We start from the raw sequence: 20,026 nt of genomic DNA, 5'->3' as shown, positions 1-20,026 counted from the left end.
CTAAATTTCGCACTATAAGAGATGGTAGAAGTTCGAGTTCAAGAGTAGTTTAGCCGAATTGACCTGTAATTACTGTTGTTTACCTACTGTACAGTTGGTTCCCACGGTAGTTTCACACGGTCACGCCAGTTCCTCGTGCACCCTGTATTACCAAGTCTCGATCCCATTGCTTTTCACAGAGTGGCGATATTATCTCGCCGCCCACTGCCGCCACAAAAACATCCTCACCCAGCCATCCTGCACTGACCGACTCCTGCACACCCTGCCCACCCTGTGTATCCGTGGTCGAAACTTCTGTAGTACCTTATAATATTCGTGTTGATCTCGGTAAGAATTTAACGTCGCTACTTCATAACCCTCCAGGCAAGAGTATTTCCTCAAAAATCTTCATCAGCCTCTCACACACGATCTGGCGATGTTTTCTCGCCGCACACTGGCCAGCTCTGTCCACTCAGTCCTTACCTCGCTCTCATGCAATTGAACACCTTGCTAAGTTATGTCCTGCCCTAAGAATTTTCAAGAACACACCTAAGCAACTGGCGATAATTTCTCGCCTCCTCTATACCAAAACTTGCATTTCAAAAGTGAATACGTTTCCAAGATACTTCCTCCCTCAATTTTTAGTAAGCCCGTTTCCAGAAGTGGCGAGAATTTCTCGCCTCTCTCAAGCCACCCTTTCTACGGTCCATTCACATCTCGCTCTCGTGAGCAGAATCAACACAAGGTCTCGCAAACTAGTATTTCGGTTTCACTAACCTCTATGTCAAGCCCTCCGGCGAGAATTTACTGCCGCGCGCTTCCCAAACTTCACCTGCCCTTTTTCCTACCTTCATCCCGCACACATCTGTTTGCGGTTGTTCCACTTAATAATCCGGCAACAATTGATCACTCCTTAACGTTGTGTACTTCATGGTCACTGAAATAATATTTTTAAATACTGTTGACAGAATGCATGGGTAGTCCCGGCGAGAATTTACCGCCACGCATTGTTGCCTTCAGGGTATTCTTTACGCTTATTGCAACAACACAAGCATGACAGATATTGACGTTCCCCCTCCACCCCCCCCCCACGGGGGACCGTCAATATCTGTCATGCTTGTGTTGTTGCAATAAGCAGTGACTTGGATGGAATTGCCTTATATGGTAATCACAGCCACCAGGGGTCGACCCCCTACCGCCGTTTTCGAAACTTGTATATAACCCCCCTAATTTATCGCCGGTCAGCGACGTACTCCCAAAGTATTGGTGTCAAACACCCGCGCTTTCAGTGTGTCTTGAACAGCATCGTAGGAACTGTCTGCCTCCGAGTCCGTGACAGTTACACGGACGTGGATCATGGTGTGAGGGGGGAGTTGTGCCCCCAGGGGTTTGCCTTCGAAGTTCAACGATTTATTCGTTCGTTTCACAGTATGTGGTGCAAGGTGGCGTTGAACCACTTTCACCATTCTCCCTGCAAAAAATGCAACCCCGGTTCCCTCTGTCTGCTCCATAATTTTGTCCCGCTCCGTTAACAGCAGAGCTTCTTGATGCGTTCGAACGGTTGACTTCCCCTTCAGAATTCGAAGATCTCGGGACATTCCCCGAAGATTGGACGTTTCGTCATCCACCATACTTGGCGGTCGGACAAGTAACGCAAGATTGACGAGATCCTACATGCGCATTCAATAAATGATTTCAGGCATTAAATGAAACTTACATTTGGTGACTCAAGGAGAGGGGTGGCCGTCATCGGGACTTTAATCAATGAATCGTCAAAGATTGCGGAGAACGCCTTCCACAGCGCTTTCCCCGTTCGCGCGTCCTGTACCTCATCCAGAAAGGTCGAGCAATACGGCATTGCATAGACAGTGTCTGCTTTCTGCTGGTACCTGAGCCGAGGAATGCCATCTACCTGCATAAAAGCAATACTTCGTTCATTCGCTGTAAACATTCGTTGAATTGTCTAAAAAAAGGTCAACACACATTGCGGCGATAATATATCGCCACACTCACTCTCGCTGCCACGATCACAATCTGGTTGATCCTCGGCACCGAGGTTGTGCCCAGTACCTTCGTAATTTCGGCCTCCCAATGATCGGCCCTGTTTGAAATGATGTGCAGATGGATAGCGTTACTTCGGAAAAACCGGGTAATCTCAGCTGTCCATTGATCCATCAAACTATTAGGAACGACAACGAGGTGCCGCTCATTGGGAATTCCGGACTCTAAATTGCCGAAACTCGGCGCTAAAAACAGCGTCAGTAGCCGGCGAGATTTTATCGCCGCTGTCACCTACCATCTCTCAAGCACGCAGGTAACTTGGACCGGTCCATTTCCTTCGCTTTCACCTTCTCCTGAATTTCATACAACGACTGCAGTGTCGCAATCGTTGCCAGCGCACACATTGTTTTCCCTAGCCCGACCTCATCGAACAAACAAATACCTGGTACTGTTGCCCACTGCTCACGCACTGGTCGAATCGTCCGCTCGTTAACAGGCCCACTGTGCAAAATATTCGGAAGGGCGGCTTTCTTCGGCGTCGTTAATGCTAACATCACGGCAGCCACAAACACAAACTGATGCCAGCTGATCTTCACCGGTGTACTGTTCAAAAACGGTTTGTCACCGTCAGGGTCAGCCAACATCCCTGGTTCGTCCGCCGTGTGTCTTCGAAATGCTAAAGGGAGTCCGTCGTCGGGTAGTCCTAAATATTCATGGAGTTTTTTGTCGTCGTAACCCCTGAACTCCCCGACACCAATGTCTGCCCCATCCGACTTGTAAAGCAGGAGAGCTTCATCCACCTCCGGATTCTCATACATCGAAATCGCCGTCCGCAGAGCTGAGTCATCTCGTTCAACCCATTCTTCTGCGAAGTCCGCTAATTCCAACGCAAACGCCTGGAAATCACTCTCACTAGGAGCTGGGATGTTCTCGATCTTCTTCCTCGGGATGCTTCTCGCTAACACCCGCCCATATCCCACTAAAATGTACTTAGCATCACATCACAATACATTTCCACTCCCACGTACCTATCTTTTCGTCATAGCCACCTGCATCGAAGTTCACTTCGATAGTTTTTGAGGTTTTTGCTTCAATGACTCCGACGAGCCACCCAATAATCATTTGACAATACTCTAACTTCTTTCCCTGGTCACTCAGACGTGACCACCTCGCCGCAATTTCCTTCGACGCTTCCGGTGATTCAATGTCAATTTCCTCCTCTCGAATTTCATCGTCCTCCTCGGTCGTGACTTGCCACGCTAATTGCGACTTCCAGTGTTGCATCTTCTTAAACACACTCCGCGCCTTCTTCACATCAAAGTTCTGCGGCACCTCGAAACTTTTCCAGAAGTCGGCACCGAGGATTTTCTCCAGCTCCGTTTGAGTGGCGTTGAGGGAATCTGTCGCTCGCTTGCATTCCTTCGTCGCCGCGTCCAAGTAGGTCTGAATTACCCCATTCAGCCACGTTTTTGCTGTGTCCGGCGGCGTAATATCCTTCCCCTTGATCGCATCTCCAAACACTTCTTCCAAAAAACTATCCTGCCGTCCGGTCCACTGCGTAAGCGGAACAAACCCTCTCACGACCCGTCCTTGTTCGTCCTTCTCCGCGTACAACTTCACCCACGCAAGATACCGGTCCCGGATACTAAATCCCACATTCTCCAAAGCGTCCTTCAGCTGAAATATTTGTCAGATCATTTCATGTGCCCATCCATTCAAACTCACAGGCCCGTCCATGCAACTACCCCATCCTTCGCTCTTATTCGACATTGCAACGTCATTGAGATCCCGATTTTTAAAGTTGTATTTTTCGATTTCCGCCCTCCCCCCCTTTTTAAGATCTTTCAGGTGTTCGTGGATATGCTTCCATCGCCCTCCCCACTTCTCCTGACACTGCGGTGGACATGTCGGCTCCCAGAAAGGTGGTACGTTGAATCGCCGTAACTGAGCAGTCAGGACGCTTTCCTTTTCGAACAGCGTCCCATCTCCATCGACAAGTTTCTCAGCTTTCAGAAGGTTACGGTTGTTGAGGATGAGATGAACGAGAAGCGCAAATTTACGGTTCGAGGACATTCTTATCGAGTGCTAGATGATATTATCTTAACTGAGTACCCCTCTTTCCTTACACTCACGAAAACGGCGAGAACATACGTACCAGCAGTTAAGGTTCGAAAACGGCGATTTTTTGCAGTTTACAAGGGTCTTACAAGCAACTTATTCTCTCTACAGAGATGGTTGTGGTTCGAGTTTAAGAGATGTTTAGCCGAGATGGCTTCTAATTATCCTTGTTTGTTTAACTATACAGTTAGTTCCCACGATCATCCAGTTCCAAGTCACGCGCTGACTATTCAATTTCAGCGTCCCCTCTGAATGATCTGGCGAGATTATCTCGCCGCCTGGGTGGCTTGCCCGACTTACGTAATTCCTCATTCTCCCCTCCTCCCGCACGTTACGTCACATTTTATATTTTTCCTCACTTCCCCTGGGGATTATCTCCAGAGCTGGCGGTAATTTCTCGCCGCTCACCGACTAGAATGTCTCACCTCACCAGCGTCCAATTTCGAGGAAGCGGAAGTAGCTGTAGCCTCATCTCGAACCTATTTCATTCTACAAGCCCTCTCATGTCACCTCAAATTTCTAAAGTGTTTTGTTTTTCCTTAATCCCATAACTGGCGAGAATTTCTCGCCGCTGCTTTACACCCTTTCACCGCCTGACTTTCACTTCCCCACCGCGCTTTTTACTTAAATATATCACGTTGCAACACGCAACTCGGGTATACACCGCTCACACTCCTTTTCTTTCCTACAGCCTGTGTCCGGCGTGAACTGATCGCCACGCACCAGCACAAACTTCATTCTTACTGACTCAAATTTTTCAACCTTTGCCGTGAGCATACCTCGTTGATACCGGCGAGAATTTACCGCCGCGCAAGGTTGCCTCCAGGATATTCATTACGCTTATTGCAACAACACAAGAATGACAGATGATGACGTTCCCCCCCCCCCGCCCCCACGGGGGACCGTCAATATCCGTCATTCTTGTGTTGTTGCAATAAGCAGTGACTTGGATGGAATTGCCTTATATGGTAATCACAGCCACCAGGGGTCGACCCCCTACCGCCGTTTTCGAAACTTGTATATAACCCCTAAATCGCCTTCGCATGCTATCCTGCTTAAAACGACGTCACATCGCTTTTATACTCCATGCCAGTCTTTCCAGTTTGTGTCATCGTTTAGCGTAACGCGCTTTCAAACAGTGACCACGCGTCGACCATCATAAGGCATTTGTGAACAGCCTGTATATTCTGCTAGCCAATATTCAGGACATCGAAGTTTTCTAACAATAACTACGACGTGGCAGTTCTCAATGAACTTTGGATGCCTGGTTCAAGCGGCATTTCCCACTTGACCCGTTGTAGATGATACTATCGCTATTGACGACTTCCTTGTAAGCCGGTCAGACTCTCCTTCTTCGTAATTGGCACAAGGACTATGTATCCCTTTTAATGGACCTACTAGCGGTCGATCTATTTCTGGTCGGTGTTCTCCTATCTCATTCGTCTACTCTATTTTTATGCTCCTTCAGGCCCTCTTCCTCCCTCCGGTAATTCGTACCCTCCTCGGTGCTTTTTGATCCAATTCCTGTCAACACAGCTGTATTCTGCCACCTTCCCAAGGGCACTAACACAGGTCCATCTCTAATTTGAATAACTCGTTCACTCGTGCAGATCATCTGCTATACGTCAGGGCCGATTCCCTATCTGTACTTGAAAAAAAGCCCAAGCAAGTTTTTCGTCGTTCGACCTGAACAATCTCCGTTCACGGAGGCCAAACCTTCTGAATTCAGTCCTCGGGTCAAGTCAATCAGATTCTTGCCCAACGCCGCTCCCGAAAATGGTATGCCTGCTCCTCTCTGTTGAATTTAGCACGCTGAAATTTTCTATCTAGAGTTAGATATGTTGTTTGTCCTGCACATATTTGACTATAGCTTATACAGCATCGTTCGGATCCCAGCCTGCGTCGGAAATTAAAACGTCCTGCGAAGATATGGAATTCGTCTGTCAAGGATTCATCAAGGTTTGTTCATCGTCTTTATTCAAACGATGAGAAGTTCGGACCTATTTCATCCGGTGCGAAGAGCTTTTTCTTTGGCTTGCTTGACAGGATTGATTCCATCTTCGAGGATGGACGTCAAGAATCTAAGTGCCGTTTCCGCAGGATCCTGTAGTCCGAATGCAGGACAGAATTTGCAGCGGCAATATGCCAGCCGGGTGACAATTGGTGCGTTCTTTCTATGCTATTTTCTCTACATCACCCACAATGATAGGGTTTTTTTCATGCAGGAAACAGGCATGAAAGGGCGTTCATGGCTACATTTCAGGTCGCATAGTTATCTAGTACGTCACTGTATTAGGACTTTGCCTGCCAGGCTGCCCCTCCCTGTGAATCCTTGGCGCGAGCACAGTCGGCTTTCAAAGATTTACATTAGATTCATTGACCACTTCAAGCGTTTGCATTTTGGAGTTTTCGATGGTTCGGAAGTACGTTCTCGAGCGCTTATCCTTCGAGTCTTACTGATGACGTCTTCTACTCTCAACCAGGAATTACTCTAAACCCTGTTGATTCAGTATATCCGACCTATCCCTCACGTATGTTCTGTATTCAATTTTTCAACACCCATCATGTACTTGGAATCGAAACAGATGTCTCGCCCACATGCACGAATGTCCTACTAATCGGCGGTTCTTCTGTAAGAACCGTAACGTTCCAGCGTCCTTGGTAGGCGGAAATCGCGGCTGATTGCTGTTGAGGGCTTGCGCTTACGCGTTCTAGAAAGTAAATACTCATTCTTCCGCTGATACTTACATTGTGCCAAATTGGATTTTCCATACCTCGAATCCATCCGTCGGTGACTTCCGGCGACTATTTGAACTTCAATGTCCCTCTCATTATCTATGTGGTTCCTTTTCTGATTCAGGTGCAGTAGCTTCTCGTCGGCGGCATTACCTGCTGGTACCCTGATCCTTGGTTTCTATCTCTGCTTCGCCTGCTGTGCCCTGTGGTTCAGTGTGAATGTTTGTTTGTTGACGCATCCTTTGTTATAACTCACTGCACCTTCTGAATGTCTACCTGAATCTAGCTAGAGTAACAGCTACCAATCAGCTCATCCGAAGCAAAAATCCAATTGACAGACTTTCGCATGCGAAGGGTCTCCTTCCTTCTCTTTCTGGGGTTGGTTATAAGGAATAAGTACAGTAAAGATCCAAGTGCACTATTTGTATAACCTAATGGAATCGAACTGGTTTGGCGTGCCCAAACTCTGTCCATTCTATCGGTACGATCCGACCCCTTTGATGTGTGCACCAACTACTACTACCAGCAGACCACCAGTACTTGATGGTACAATCCGCCGGAAAATACCCTTTCTGATTCCATGCCGGAGGTGTGCAGAGCAGTGAGCCATGGAGCCCAATCCTTCCCATTCGGAGACGAACCTCTGTTAGCACTGTTCGTGTCTTTTTTCTTCTTTTTCTGGCATTCAAGAGTCGGACGTTCTGTTGTACCGTTATGTTGTTATGTCGGCGGTGAATTCTTCGAACTATCGCCTGACTTGGGAATTCCTTCTAAATTTCCCATCATAACCCACTTTTTATCAATACCATTCACTCTTACTGTAACTTTTATTCGATCTCTTGCAGTGCCCAGTGGCCTATCCCCAGAGCCCAGGTATCAATGTTGTGAATGTACACACCAGGGTCCACAACTGTCGCTTATGCTTATCATCCGCTGTCCGATTTGCGACAGGTCGCCCAGTACCTTATGGCTGCTAATTCTACTAACGAACCAGAAATTGTCAGCTGGAAATAGATTTGCAGTCATTTGGACTGAATTTGGACCACACCAGACTGGCTTCAAGGGATGCCCCATAGGAACTTCTTGCAACATATCCGGATATAAGACTGTAGCCATTTTGACACAGTGTGCTAATAATAATACGGATGTCCAATAAATTGACGATGAATTCAGGTTTCTTATAGCAGATACTGCCCCTCACTACAAATGAAGGCACCAATTCTGAATCTTGATAAATGTGAAAGAATTGTCAGCTGCACCCTAGACTCTGTAATTCGAATATTTGAAAGCAAGCAACTAGGCTTCAGAGTGTCCCTTCAGTACCAATTTTCCCTGTGTAGAATCAATTTGAGCTGACTATGGCATTGGAAGGGAAGCAGCACGGTGATTATTGAAGTGTACACAACGTCATGCGACCTCTGTTCCGTCCTACATGTCCTACATAGATAAGCGCATGAAAATTCAGAAGAAATCCGAGGCCGTATCAATTGGACCCCGCGGCCATTTATGTTTTGTCAAATGTACAATAGTGTACAATTGTGTGTGAGTGACCAGTGTAATTCCACAGAATAGAGCGCAATCTCAGTGAAGTCTCAAAAAGGATTCAGCGCAAAGACCCGATTCCGGTCCATGTATCCATGTAAATATCGCCCATCTTCATTGCTCAATGATGTGTAGGCAATTGTCGATTGTTCGTATGTTCATATCGACGTACACTTCGGAAGCAAACACCTTGCGTGGTTGGGGATATTGATAATCTTGAATGCCTTGGAGAATAAGGGGCGGCGATAGAAAAGTGAACATTCTAAAGTCATTGTCGAGAACGAGTGTGCAAATTATTGCAAGCGGGTGATTATTTTCGGAACATTATTTCTGGAACAAAGACTCGAGCATCCATCCTCACCCGAAGATCGGAATAAAATCAACTTCGCTACTCCGGACAAAGTACCACCATATAATACTCGACCGACAAGATAGACGGTATCTCTTGACCTGAGCAAAACTGTTCTTTCGTTGTGTAATCACCAAATTGAGCACAACGACTCACCTCCGTACGAAACCCGGATAGCTGATCCGTGGGTTCAACTTGCAGATTGGGTTCGGACAAGAAATGCTACACTTGATACTCAACCAGCATAGCTGTTGTACATGCACCGAAGATAATGCGTGAGTTTCACCAATCTTTCATGTGGTCGAGGTTAGGCAGACGCAAGGCGCTGCAATAAGGTTACACATTAGCATTCACTAAAGACAGACGTGAGGTAAGTATTGGTGCAAAAATGATTTAATTTTATAAGAGAACGGGTCACGAAGTATGCCAACAAGAAGTCCATGTGCATGTAGCTATTGATGAAGATTAAGTCCTACGACCCAGGGGAACAATTGTTGCGAGAAAGGCAGTAATATCCGGATAAAATCCAAAAGTAAAGTAAGATGGTTCATGGATGGAGAGAGATCTCATCTCGTAGAAGACTTAAAGGAAGAAGATAGTGCCAACGATAGAGCTAAGAACTGCGACAAATACTCCTGTGTTTCCTGAATTGAAGGAAGCAGCACCATTGAAACTGCCACTAGCACTGGTGGTGGAAGCACCAGAGCTTGACGTACCGGTCGTTCCAGCGGAGCTAGTACCAGTGGTAGAAGCAGAGGAACCAGTACTGTAGGATATGAAATCAAAGAAAATAGTCGACTGACTGGCTGACTCACGTGGATGCACTTGCTCCGCTGGATGACAAACCGGTCGTAAATGTAGTACTGACGGTGGCAGAGACACCTGTTGTAGGAGCTTGTGCGATAGAAAATGAGGCTGACGAAGAGAAAACCGAGTTGATGTTGGAAATGTTTACAGCGCTCAGGGTATAGTCAGAACTGCGATTTGTCAATAGGTGAAGCACTGGGTATCCGGACAACGTACTCAGCAGGAACAATGGGCCATTCGATACTGAGCGGACTTCCCGAGGTGGGATTGACATTGTTGGCGAGAGCGAGAGAACTACTGAAAGAAGGATGGTTAAGTTCGAGGGTGAACGTACTAAAAAGAGGCAAATAATATGCTCAGTCGATACGAATTATGAGCGAAGTAGTAACGTACGGATCGCCGTCTGTTGCAGTCCAAGTAACATTCGAAACGAGGCCAGAAGTTACGTTGGTAGGTGTGTCGAGGGTCAAACCGAGGATAACAGGAAGGCCAGCAAAGAGGACGCTGACATGCGAGGTCTGAAATTGTGGAGTAGAGGAAAATGCTATAAAGACTCACAGAACGTTGGCAAACATCTTGAAAGTCGTTATGTCGAGAGGAAAGGATGATGCGAGGAAAAGGAAGGGTGGGAGGAAGACCTGAGGAAGACTGGAAAAGTTTGAACAGGCGCTGGGAATTTTATACGTCAAACATGTGCAAATTTAAAAGCTCTCATCGCGTGATAATGAAACGTGAGAAAATAATGGTTTAAAATTAAGTTCCCCAATGGCCATCCCGAATTCCGTTCAAAGACAACAGATCTCTTATGCTTTGCACACTCATAGGAACTAGAACATTGAGCAGTCCTAATCTCTCTGACAAGTACAAGAAAGCATATCTGGACCTGTCAGAGAACTTTTGTAGACGAGAAAGTTTGTCTTAATCCAAATTAAGTGGAATCTAGTGGAATCCAGCCTCGGAAGACCGATCTACTGCTCAATATGGTAAACATCCTAACAGAGACTCGCCGTCCTCTCACTTCGAACACGCTCTACAGTAGTAGCTCGCGTCAAGGTCGAGGCTTGGAGATGATTATTGTGATAATGCCAGCTCAACAGATTGTAAGTATGCTACAGCTCTTTTTTCCATATTTTAATCAGGCTATATAATTTACATACAGGAATTATAATTTCACCAAATATGGTCGTTGTTAAATATCCTCTCATGGTCTGACTAACATTGAAGTTTCAAGAACAAGCTTCAAAACGTACAGCTGAGTCTATCACTCAAACAATCAATAGGCTTCAATAGGTCATCAGCCAAGTTGCCCATTTCCACTTACGATTTGTCATCGCTAGGAGGCTTTATACTCGTATCAGTCGACCGTCGACGTCAGGAGGGAAACACGGAGAAGAAGTGCGAATAACCGGCTGCAAATCACCTGTACCAGTGTTCTATGAACTTTTGGAAGAATCCCTTTGGGCCTTCGGAGAATGTAATCAGCCGCCACGCGAGTTACACGAAGATGCCTCAAAATAAATCAGTACTGAATCCCAGGGACGGTGGCCATATAGTTCGGTCTTCTCCGACTCGAGGCTCAACCCGAAAACTCCTCAAATTCTCAAGATGAATATGTACTCACAGTACTAGTATTAACATATTACACGCTGCCAAAGAAGATATTTTCCCTCTTAAAACCGGCGTTGAGTTCTTGAACTATGCCGTGTAATAAATTTACTTTCCCTTCTGATCGCAGCTTACAGTGTGTTTGGAAAATATCGGATATACTATAAGTAGAGCGCGAAGGAACATTTTGAATGATTGTATTCACTGAGCTTGCCATGTTGAGAAGTACCCAAAGAGGTGCTGCAAATCAACCGCAATTCAATCACTCGACAGCTCTTGACCATTAGAGGAATCTTGAGATAGAAACAAAGGCCGACTATATCAAGAACCAACTGACAAACGGAATTAGTAATCTCCAACGCCCTCACACACGAATTAAAAATCAGTCAAGTGCGGGATCCTACCCTCGTCGCCAAAATTTTCTAGCAGATGTGTACGAGCCGCTCCCCAGCGCGAACGAATGTAGTCAATCAACGGTATTCTGCGATTTGGGAAGTCCTAAGACCGGATCTCGGCCTTAACTAGTATCGTGGACTACGGTAAATCGATGAGAAAAACTAGACAGATGATATCCAATTAATTATTAGACCAACAGTTTTCTCTTCAACTTGCATAATGGACGCTTTCTTTGACTTGGCAGTGTAGTCCTATCCTATCCTAATAACAGAGGTGAAAGATGAACGGCATCCGCTGGACCCGGTTGCGGTATATATGCTCGAACAATGAACATTCTTCTCGAGATCAGCAACAATCTATAATCTACTGATCTCGGGAGAGTCAGATGGATAGCTTCACGTTTGGCGTCCTCTTGCGACTGGTATTATTCACTGATCAAAGAATGCACTGAAACATGAACCTATTTGCTTCTCCCGCTTCGCTGAGTAGCCTTGAAGAAGTAGTAAGCCGCCGTTAGTAGATAGAGTGTTCAGCTATGACTCGCCACTGTGGTTGGTCCGAAGGAACATAGCTGGAGAATGTAATTTAAGTCCTTGATTAGTTGCGAAGCTCGGGAGCATGTAATGACGGAGTCAGATTCGATGAAGATTTTAACCTGGTTGGAAGGGTTGAGACTAATCATGATGACAGAGCCGTTGCTACTCAAGCTCAATTCAGCTCAATTCCGCCTTAAACATGTGGCGCACCAAAGATGGATTTTTTCAACTAGTACTTATTCAACCATCATTCGGTGTCCTCGGTACTCTGATAGTATAAGCATATGTTTTGCGACACTCTTCAAAATTTACTTGCGCTGAGCGTTCAACTTGAACGTCAAACAGAAGGGAAAAGATTACGAGTTCCCAAATAAGCTGATTCCTGTAACATACCAATTTCGGATACCCAGATGTATCTACTATCTGGAATCCTCGATATATACTAGCATCATGCAGAAATCATCTCAGTCATGCTTTCGCAGTATTCCAAGGAACAACCTCAGGCTATGGATCCGCAAAGAATATTAACTCGATATGAGCACCATATGAATGGTGACACGACTAGCCTCGATCCTTTTTTACAACGCCGAGCAATCAGATACGTATAACGTTCAGCGCCAGCCTCAACTTGAAAATGGAAAAAAGAATCGTATTACCTGTCCTGTTTATTGATAATTTCGTCAGTCTGATTTGTCTAGGGGAAGGAGTCCAAACTCTGGCGAAGTCACATTATAGTATGCACCTGGTAGCCGGTTACCTACTATTTAGTAGGTATACATCACCATAAATTTCATGATTCCACTGGGATCCAGCACTGGGAAGCAAAACAGAGTTCATATATTGTAACGTTCAGGCTATAGATTACAAGTCATACAGCCTGAGGTAGATGGTACTATGTATCCTAGGAGCCCATGACCTCCTCATGACCTGGTTCGTAGTATTTTTCTGTTTTATCCTGACTTGATTCAAAACGATGACTTCTATTGCTCAAGGTAATGTTGTTGCGTAATAACGATTGTTATCCTATCATCGTACGTTGGGCAGGAAGTATACCAAACCCCTTGTGGGGTTGCATAATGATAAGAATTCAAAACCGTTTGTATACAAGAAAAATAACAAAATATGAATATAGAGCACAGAAATTCAAGAAAAATGAGAACACCTAGCTGAACGTAGCCAGTGACAGCATTCCACGGGGTGTCCAAGTAGGATGTTTTCAGCTTTATTTACATACATAAATTGCATTCAGCTGGAGAGGGGTGCGTACTTGCTTGTGTGATCCACTGGAAAGCTAAACGCCCTTTTCCGTGAATGTTTCTCCATACAGTATAGCTTAACTTTGAGCTAACGGCGCCCTCTTCATCAAGCTGATTTGCTACCCGGATACCACTGCGGCAAGATGACTGATGCGAGTTCTAGTAAGACCTTGTTGCGTCAACTCATATTTGTGAAGTAAAGTATGTATGGGCTGCGAATCGCAGTTGGGGTGTGAAATAAAATGTGCTTACAACTTGCAATGACCGACCCGATGCAATAAGTTTCTGTAGAAGTACATATGTACGTAGTAACTTTTGGAATTTGATTGACATTCGCTTCACGTCGAAATTATGACACTATGCAGGCTGACATTTTCTTCTTGAACTTATGTTTTCGAGATTTTGTCGAGACTCGACTCCCTTCAAACTTCCCGCAAATGGCTTTTTTGAACGTACATACACAGGCTCTCAGGATAATCACTCACATTAAGCCCTATCGGACTGTTCTCTGTCTGGGTACATCTTTGCCATTTGGAACCCTTTAACAGAGCGTTAAAATTCATCTATCTAGATCAAAATATTATATTAGAGTAGTGAGATCGACTGATCAACAATATGGAAATCTGTATGCACAATACAACTCGAGGTGACAGGAAGAACGACGTACAGTCTATCTGCCTCCTTCTGCCTCCTGGCCGATAGGCAGACTACGGCGGATAGCCTGAAAATCTTTGACGTATTGTGGGGAGTGCACCAACAGCACCTACAACTTCGACGGGTTTTTCCATGCCGGCGAACGTTTCTGGAACAAATGGAAAACGGCGCCTGTCAATCAATAAACTGGGCTCTCAATTATTATACTGACTTCAATAAATGCCTTGAGACCCTCCTACATACGACCGGAAGCAATCGTAAATTAGGCCTTATGGTAGTGGATGAAGCGCCGGACTAACTTTGATATTTCCGCCTTTGTATACCCTATTGCTTTCTGCACTGAACGTTGATTTCAGAAACGCCTCCTCTGGATTATACTTCTGTGACAAGAGAAGCGCATGCTTTGTGCATTGGACTGCATCCGGTGAATTGGCAACAATGGACTGGGCAACGCGAATAGCTTCTAGTACGACTTCTGATGAAGGCACTACTTTGTTGACACTGTAACCAATGAAGTTACAATTATCATCGCATTCAGCAACTCTTAGAGCCTGACATATAAATTATACGCTCACAATCCGAACCGTTTGTGTGCCTCACTTGCACTGACAGTCTTCCCAGTCAGAAGCATCTCGGCTGCAATCTTAAAAGATATATATACAAAACTTGATTCAGGCTGCTGGGATAACATCGACAGCAATAAGACCATACATGGTGGCCCGCAATTTGAAAAAGACGGGGAATTCCTAGTGACGAATGAGACTACATAGATATTGAATCAGCGATGCTGGCTCACCTCCTGCACCAGCAACTACTCCTCGCTTAACCTCCGGGAGTGCAAACTTGGCATCTTCGCCTGCCACGACAAGGTCACAGTTTAAGACAATTTCAGTTCCGCCACCGTGGGCTCCACCGTTAACTGCAGCTATCAAAGGTTTGATGAGTTGACGGCGGGAGATTGAGCCAAATCCATTGCGATTGGCGGTCAATCGCTCTTGTTCTTCAATTTTACCACTTTGCTGATCTTTATTCCACCTATGAAAAGAGTGAGTATTACGAGCAATTCCGCTGGGCCGTGGAAATTGGTGGACATCTAGACAAAGCGCCTTTAATGGATTAAGGAAACCAAATCACGTACTCAACGAGGTCTGCTCCAGCACAGAAAAGCTTGCCTGCGCCAGTCACTATAGCAACCCTATCAATGACACCTCCTCAGCGCTGAGCAAGGTGTGCTCGATTCTAATAGCCCGACCTACCAGAGCCCAGACTCCTCGCTGAACCAGTCAAGTACAGTCTCCAAGTCCCTCTGCATTTGCGGGGTCATCGCATTACGAGATTTAGGCCGGTTTAGCGTCAGGAGCATGACATGCTCGTCAGGAAAAGACACTATGAGCTGCTCAGAATGAGGAGGAGGAGAATACATCACTACTATCGTCGTGGTGTAAACAGTAAAAGCTGGCGGTCCGGTCCCCGCATTCCTGTGAAAATTTTACCCCAGATCGGAGCTCACGTGGAATGTTCGCTTCTTTCTCCGTGTTCCTATGTTAGTATGTATCTGCGAAGTTATCCAAAGGCAAAGTCGACCTCTCGAAAGGGCAGTCGGAGCTAACCTCTGCTAAGCTGATCTTCAGAGTTCCGAGTCCCGCAAGGGTTGTCGCCCTTGTTTCGAAGTTCGGAGGCGGATGGGATTCAGGGCTATCCAGGACTAACTAGTGACGGGACCAGATGGTACGCGTTTCCATGACATCTTTGAATTATTGTCTGATCTAATCTTCGTCGTAAGTAAATTCGTCTATGAGAGTTACTGAGAAGATTTTCAATTGCATGTGTCGCTGTTACAGCAAGAGATATAGGAAAATACGAGCACAGGAAAAATAGTAAGTTCGAGTAAGATAATTGCCAACATTTTCCAAACAGTCCCCTTCCTTCCCCGCGAATAGCGACTTTAGAAGTACAACATCTTCAATAGGCTCAAGCGTAATATACAGAGTGCAAAATTTCGAAGTAGCAGCAAAAAGAGAAGAAGAACCAGAGCGAATCCTAAACTTGCGTTTAGCTCAAGCATTATGACTACAACGCAGAGAAAATACCTGGTAATTCCATTCACGACCTGAAGGGGCAGTTGGGAGCATGATCCCCGCGCCAGCCACAGTGGCCGCACTGAGGAGGTCTGCTGTAGTTATTGGGTATTGTCTTTGTCTCGTAAGAGTGAGTGGACGCGAGCGTGCTCGCCGTCGCTGATGGAAGTTGCGCGCGATGGGAAACGCAAAATGAGGATGCGACGGTGGCAGTAGTGGGTGTGCACATCGTTATTGGTTTAAGGAGTAGAGCAAACACAAGTCTGTATCAATGAGGGCTGGTTACGATGAGTGCGATGGAGAGGATAAGAGAGATCCCACTCCTTTTATCCTTTTAGCAAATTGAGCGGCATCACTCCGGCATCCGTTGGTCGTACCTATGTAGTATTACGCTGGCGCCCTGCGCAAGGGCGATCTAACGAACCGGGTCGAAGATCAAACTCAAGACTCAAAGGTCAATCCAAACAGATGCGTCACCAATACTTGACAAAAGGATCTAAGCTAAATATGGTAAGCTCACCGGAAATTGAACAAAGAAAAAACCTCACGTTAAAGGCTCAGTACTTGCCACGGAACCGCCAACAACCATACTCTCGGCCATAGGGACACCACGATGTGACCACGACTTGAAGGTTGTAAAAGCGAACCAGAAGTGTGAACCGGTGAACCAATCGAGCTACTCACAAGGTACGCAACTCACCGATTCATACATCCTTCCTTTGCTTCGGAAAAGAAACGGGTGGGGATTATATTGGGTCTATCCATATAGAAGGAAATGTATACTTCGAATCTGAATACGGTACACAATATATTGAAGGGAATTAGATATCATCTACAGCTAACTACGATATATGTATAAAACTCACCTATTCCTCAAGTGGAAAGCGTCTTGTTCTTCCGAATACAATACTATAAAATATGAGGGATTGACATCATGATGTTTTTTTATTCCTGTCATCATCGTAATCCAGGGGATAAGAGCATTCAAAGCCCGAGCTTCTAGGTATGTAGATGCACTGTGGATTGTTATTGAGAAGTCAAAGGCGACAGCGTCCCGTTAACACTAGGCTGTCGATGTGGAAAAGTAGCAAGCCAGAACATCCAAACTGAAAATTCAGAAGAACGATCCAAAAAATTGGGCACCGGACAGTGCGGAAGCAGGATATTTTGGCCGAATTTCTATTCGTTCCGCAGGTGCTTGATAATTCGATCATGAAAAAGTTTCGTATCGAGATGGGCAGTCAGATTTGTGATAGAGGTCATTGATTTACGGAAGGAGAAATCTACTTGCTTTCAACAGCAGTCAACGAGACCGAACACGAGGAGGCGAACAAAGGGAATATTTTGCACAGAATATATTCATGACATACGGTCAATTACAGATCAAGCTCAACTTGTTCCTTCGCTCCTTGGGGGCCGTGGTTCCTTTCGTCGTGGAGCGTCCTTATACCAATCCGGGACAGGATGAGCTTTAGGAATAGCTTTCTTCCGTTGCTCCTTGAGTTCCTTTTCCTCTTCCTCCGCCTGCTGACGTTTTCTCTCTTCCAACGCCTGTGAGGCCTGAATCTCTTTCTCCCGAATATGTTCATTGAATTTGCTTCTTTCACGAGCTCTCACATCGGTGTGCATCTCGACCGGAAGCGGAGCGACTGGCTTGATTCGTCCTTTGAGGCTAGTCAACAGCGCGTCCTGAGCAGCGTGAGAGGACTTGAAGTCCGGAACCGTATAGGATGTATGAAGCTTGCGTTTCCTTGGAGGCTCCTCATCGTGTTCTCGAACGCTGGCACTAGTCTTATGGACTTCGATTCGCATGTCGGAGCGAAAATCGAATCCAACAGGACGAGTTGGGTGTTTTCGCAACGTCTGCTTAAGATAGTGTGAAATGACTAATACGTCAGGGACTTGTGCAAACACTCACATGCGTAGAGCCTGCAAATCTTTCCCTGGCCGACTTAGAGCTCCCACCAGGGTTTGTTAAGCTTCTAGATGAAGATCCAGAAGCACGGCCCTGCTCCATCGAGCAAGCTGCGCTGGAAGTTCCGGAAGAACCTTTCGACGAGACCAAGGGATCCCGTAAAGTTCTCGACGTATGGGCCACGGCTTTGCCAAAAGATGAACTGGAGTTTCTTGAACGGATACGTTTCCTGACAATGGAACGGTTTCCCGGTGGAATAGTGCGAAAGGAGGCGGATGTCTTCTCTTTCTTCACAGGTTGAGCGTTTGGTAAAGGGGAACCGTGTCTCTTGTAAGACTGTCTTATTGAAGACACCGGGACATTAGAACGTGATTCAGGAATAGGCGAGGGCTCGGTGGATTTCGACGGGGAAAGTTGCGAAAGCGTCAGAGGCACGCCCACTGCTATTTCTGAACAAAGTGGCTTGTCATCGTTTGTACCAGAACTTGAACAACCCGAAGAGACAGGACTATCGTCTGCAGAATTGCATAACCTGATAAGAATAGAATTGATCAATCGCATACCCAGAGCAGAGAAATAGGTGACTCACCCGTGTGGTCTGACAAGATTTTCGCTGTACATTACTAATCGTTCAGCCAATCCGCCACCGTCTGTGGACATGGTGCTCGTGTCAACGGCCCCATTTAAGGAAGGACTGCGAGTTATCTTGTCCACCGATACGGGAGGGTTCTGCTTCGACTGAACACAAGATGGATGCGGCGCAATCGATGCCGGGATAGGAATGCGTGGTATCGAATCTTCGCCGCTCTTGACAGACTGACAAGCAAGATGATTGATTTCAGGAATTCGCTCAGTGTGGATTAACTTCGCTTACCCTTAAATTTGGCTTTCGAGATTCTTGCTCAGCGGAATCGGAAGACGTCGTAAATGTTCCTAGAGAATTATACCTCGTCTCTGCCAGATCCTTGATCTCAACTCTAAGTCTCTGCATTCTTTGAGGTGTAGACAGAACCTCATTTCGGGTAATACGACCCAGCTTCTGGGCCACGACAGGTTTGATTGAAGCCTTTTTGGGATTTTCTGGTAGAACAGGAGGTCGAGCGAAATTACGATGGGAGGAATTTGATAAAACGGTTTTCTCTGATGTATGAGTTCTAGTGTCGGCGATTCGTGCAAAAGTCCTCGGTGTGGCAAGAGGTTGATCTATAGTTCGACTGGGTGCTGGAGTTGCAAAGCTGTCGTTTGCGACACCAAAGAAGTCGTCGTCGTTATCTAATAAGAGCTCATTGGATCCTGATGGGATGTCGAAGGAAAAGGAGGAGTTAGAAAGGTCGGGGAGATGCCTGAGGCTGAGGTCGTTCCCCGAAGTCGTTTGCATTGTGATCTGTGTTGATCACTCAGTAAGAAGAAGAGAGCTAAAAATCTTTACATCGTACGCACATGCGGCTCTCAAGTTCGGACCTTGTGAGAAATGTCAGAAGAAAACAAGTCTTAGTGGGGGGATAGTGTTCACTGTTCAATTCAAGATGACAGTCGTGGTTGAAATCATGACACATCACGTGTGGTATCAATCGTAGACGCTGAAAATGAGATGTGTAAGGGTGCGACCAGGGTGCGACTCCCAGTCTCCGGCCCACTCGAGGACCTTTCTATCGAATAACACTGTCTTATATCCTATTCCAGCTGGCTCTTCATTTGACATGCTTAGAACTTCAACGCCAGACTTGCTATTCTGTCATTGCAGTCAGTCTCGCAAGTCATCTCTCAATATTTTTTCTACTGGTTCATTGAAACCCAAAATTACAAGATTCTCGTCGTAAAGGAAAGTGCACAATGCTGGGCAATGGATCACGAATCGCTAATGCGGACACGGTATGCGGGTCGTACATTCAATGACTTGATTGGAATGTTACCCGTCAGTACCTTCAACGATACTTTGACTGTTGGACTCTCAGAACATTGTAAGTTATGAATCTCGAAGGTACGTTTGTGAATTTTTACATATAATCTGCGGTCGGGCGGTGTCAATATGAGCTTCCTGGGACAGTGTTGAC

At 45.9% G+C, this 20,026-nt stretch overlaps 6 protein-coding genes across 6 annotated transcripts; 1 reads left to right on the top strand and 5 right to left on the bottom strand.

Annotated features, from left to right (window-relative positions):
* Positions 1-973: 973 nt before the first annotated feature.
* On the bottom strand, positions 974-4,053 carry C8R40DRAFT_1074610 (uncharacterized protein; the record flags this gene model as incomplete). The annotated part of the gene is made up of 7 exons (XM_046226735.1): positions 974-1,087; positions 1,233-1,649; positions 1,697-1,942; positions 1,993-2,225; positions 2,276-2,959; positions 3,009-3,657; positions 3,706-4,053. The coding sequence occupies 7 exons, from the start codon at positions 4,051-4,053 to the stop codon at positions 974-976; spliced, it is 2,691 nt and encodes an 896-aa protein (XP_046079829.1).
* Positions 4,054-5,554: 1,501 nt separating this feature from the next.
* C8R40DRAFT_1074609 (uncharacterized protein) lies at positions 5,555-6,716 on the top strand (the record flags this gene model as incomplete). The annotated part of the gene is made up of 8 exons (XM_046226734.1): positions 5,555-5,584; positions 5,709-5,877; positions 5,929-5,945; positions 5,978-6,057; positions 6,220-6,261; positions 6,410-6,521; positions 6,609-6,629; positions 6,684-6,716. The coding sequence occupies 8 exons, from the start codon at positions 5,555-5,557 to the stop codon at positions 6,714-6,716; spliced, it is 504 nt and encodes a 167-aa protein (XP_046079828.1).
* Positions 6,717-9,136: 2,420 nt separating this feature from the next.
* C8R40DRAFT_1133893 (uncharacterized protein) lies at positions 9,137-10,113 on the bottom strand. The gene is made up of 4 exons (XM_046229287.1): positions 10,091-10,113; positions 9,926-10,036; positions 9,749-9,865; positions 9,137-9,702 (listed from the first exon to the last, which is right to left on the bottom strand). The coding sequence occupies exons 1-4, from the start codon at positions 10,105-10,107 to the stop codon at positions 9,537-9,539; spliced, it is 411 nt and encodes a 136-aa protein (XP_046079827.1). The 5' UTR covers positions 10,108-10,113; the 3' UTR covers positions 9,137-9,536.
* A 3,697-nt stretch (positions 10,114-13,810) lies between these two features.
* On the bottom strand, positions 13,811-15,434 carry C8R40DRAFT_1133866 (ClpP/crotonase-like domain-containing protein). Its single transcript, XM_046229286.1, has 8 exons — positions 15,236-15,434; positions 15,118-15,174; positions 14,776-15,014; positions 14,691-14,725; positions 14,555-14,622; positions 14,279-14,480; positions 14,191-14,214; positions 13,811-14,127 (listed from the first exon to the last, which is right to left on the bottom strand). Exons 1-8 carry the CDS (start codon positions 15,400-15,402, stop codon positions 14,089-14,091), a joined length of 831 nt encoding a protein of 276 aa, XP_046079826.1. The 5' UTR covers positions 15,403-15,434; the 3' UTR covers positions 13,811-14,088.
* A 372-nt stretch (positions 15,435-15,806) lies between these two features.
* Positions 15,807-16,352, bottom strand: C8R40DRAFT_1133861 (uncharacterized protein). The gene is made up of 3 exons (XM_046229285.1): positions 16,063-16,352; positions 15,920-16,012; positions 15,807-15,856 (listed from the first exon to the last, which is right to left on the bottom strand). Exon 1 carries the CDS (start codon positions 16,284-16,286, stop codon positions 16,083-16,085), a length of 204 nt encoding a protein of 67 aa, XP_046079825.1. The 5' UTR covers positions 16,287-16,352; the 3' UTR covers positions 15,807-15,856; positions 15,920-16,012; positions 16,063-16,082.
* An 833-nt stretch (positions 16,353-17,185) lies between these two features.
* C8R40DRAFT_812590 (uncharacterized protein) lies at positions 17,186-19,454 on the bottom strand. The gene is made up of 5 exons (XM_046236305.1): positions 18,847-19,454; positions 18,562-18,788; positions 17,976-18,504; positions 17,349-17,923; positions 17,186-17,254 (listed from the first exon to the last, which is right to left on the bottom strand). The coding sequence occupies exons 1-4, from the start codon at positions 19,348-19,350 to the stop codon at positions 17,447-17,449; spliced, it is 1,737 nt and encodes a 578-aa protein (XP_046079824.1). The 5' UTR covers positions 19,351-19,454; the 3' UTR covers positions 17,186-17,254; positions 17,349-17,446.
* Positions 19,455-20,026: the final 572 nt, after the last annotated feature.

This window comes from Lentinula edodes, assembly GCF_021015755.1.
Source record: "Lentinula edodes strain Le(Bin) 0899 ss11 chromosome Unknown C8R40scaffold_64, whole genome shotgun sequence".
NCBI classification, from domain to species: Eukaryota; Fungi; Basidiomycota; class Agaricomycetes; order Agaricales; family Omphalotaceae; genus Lentinula; species Lentinula edodes.
Note: the sequence above shows the minus strand (reverse complement) of the source record. Positions and strands in the feature narration are given on the sequence as shown.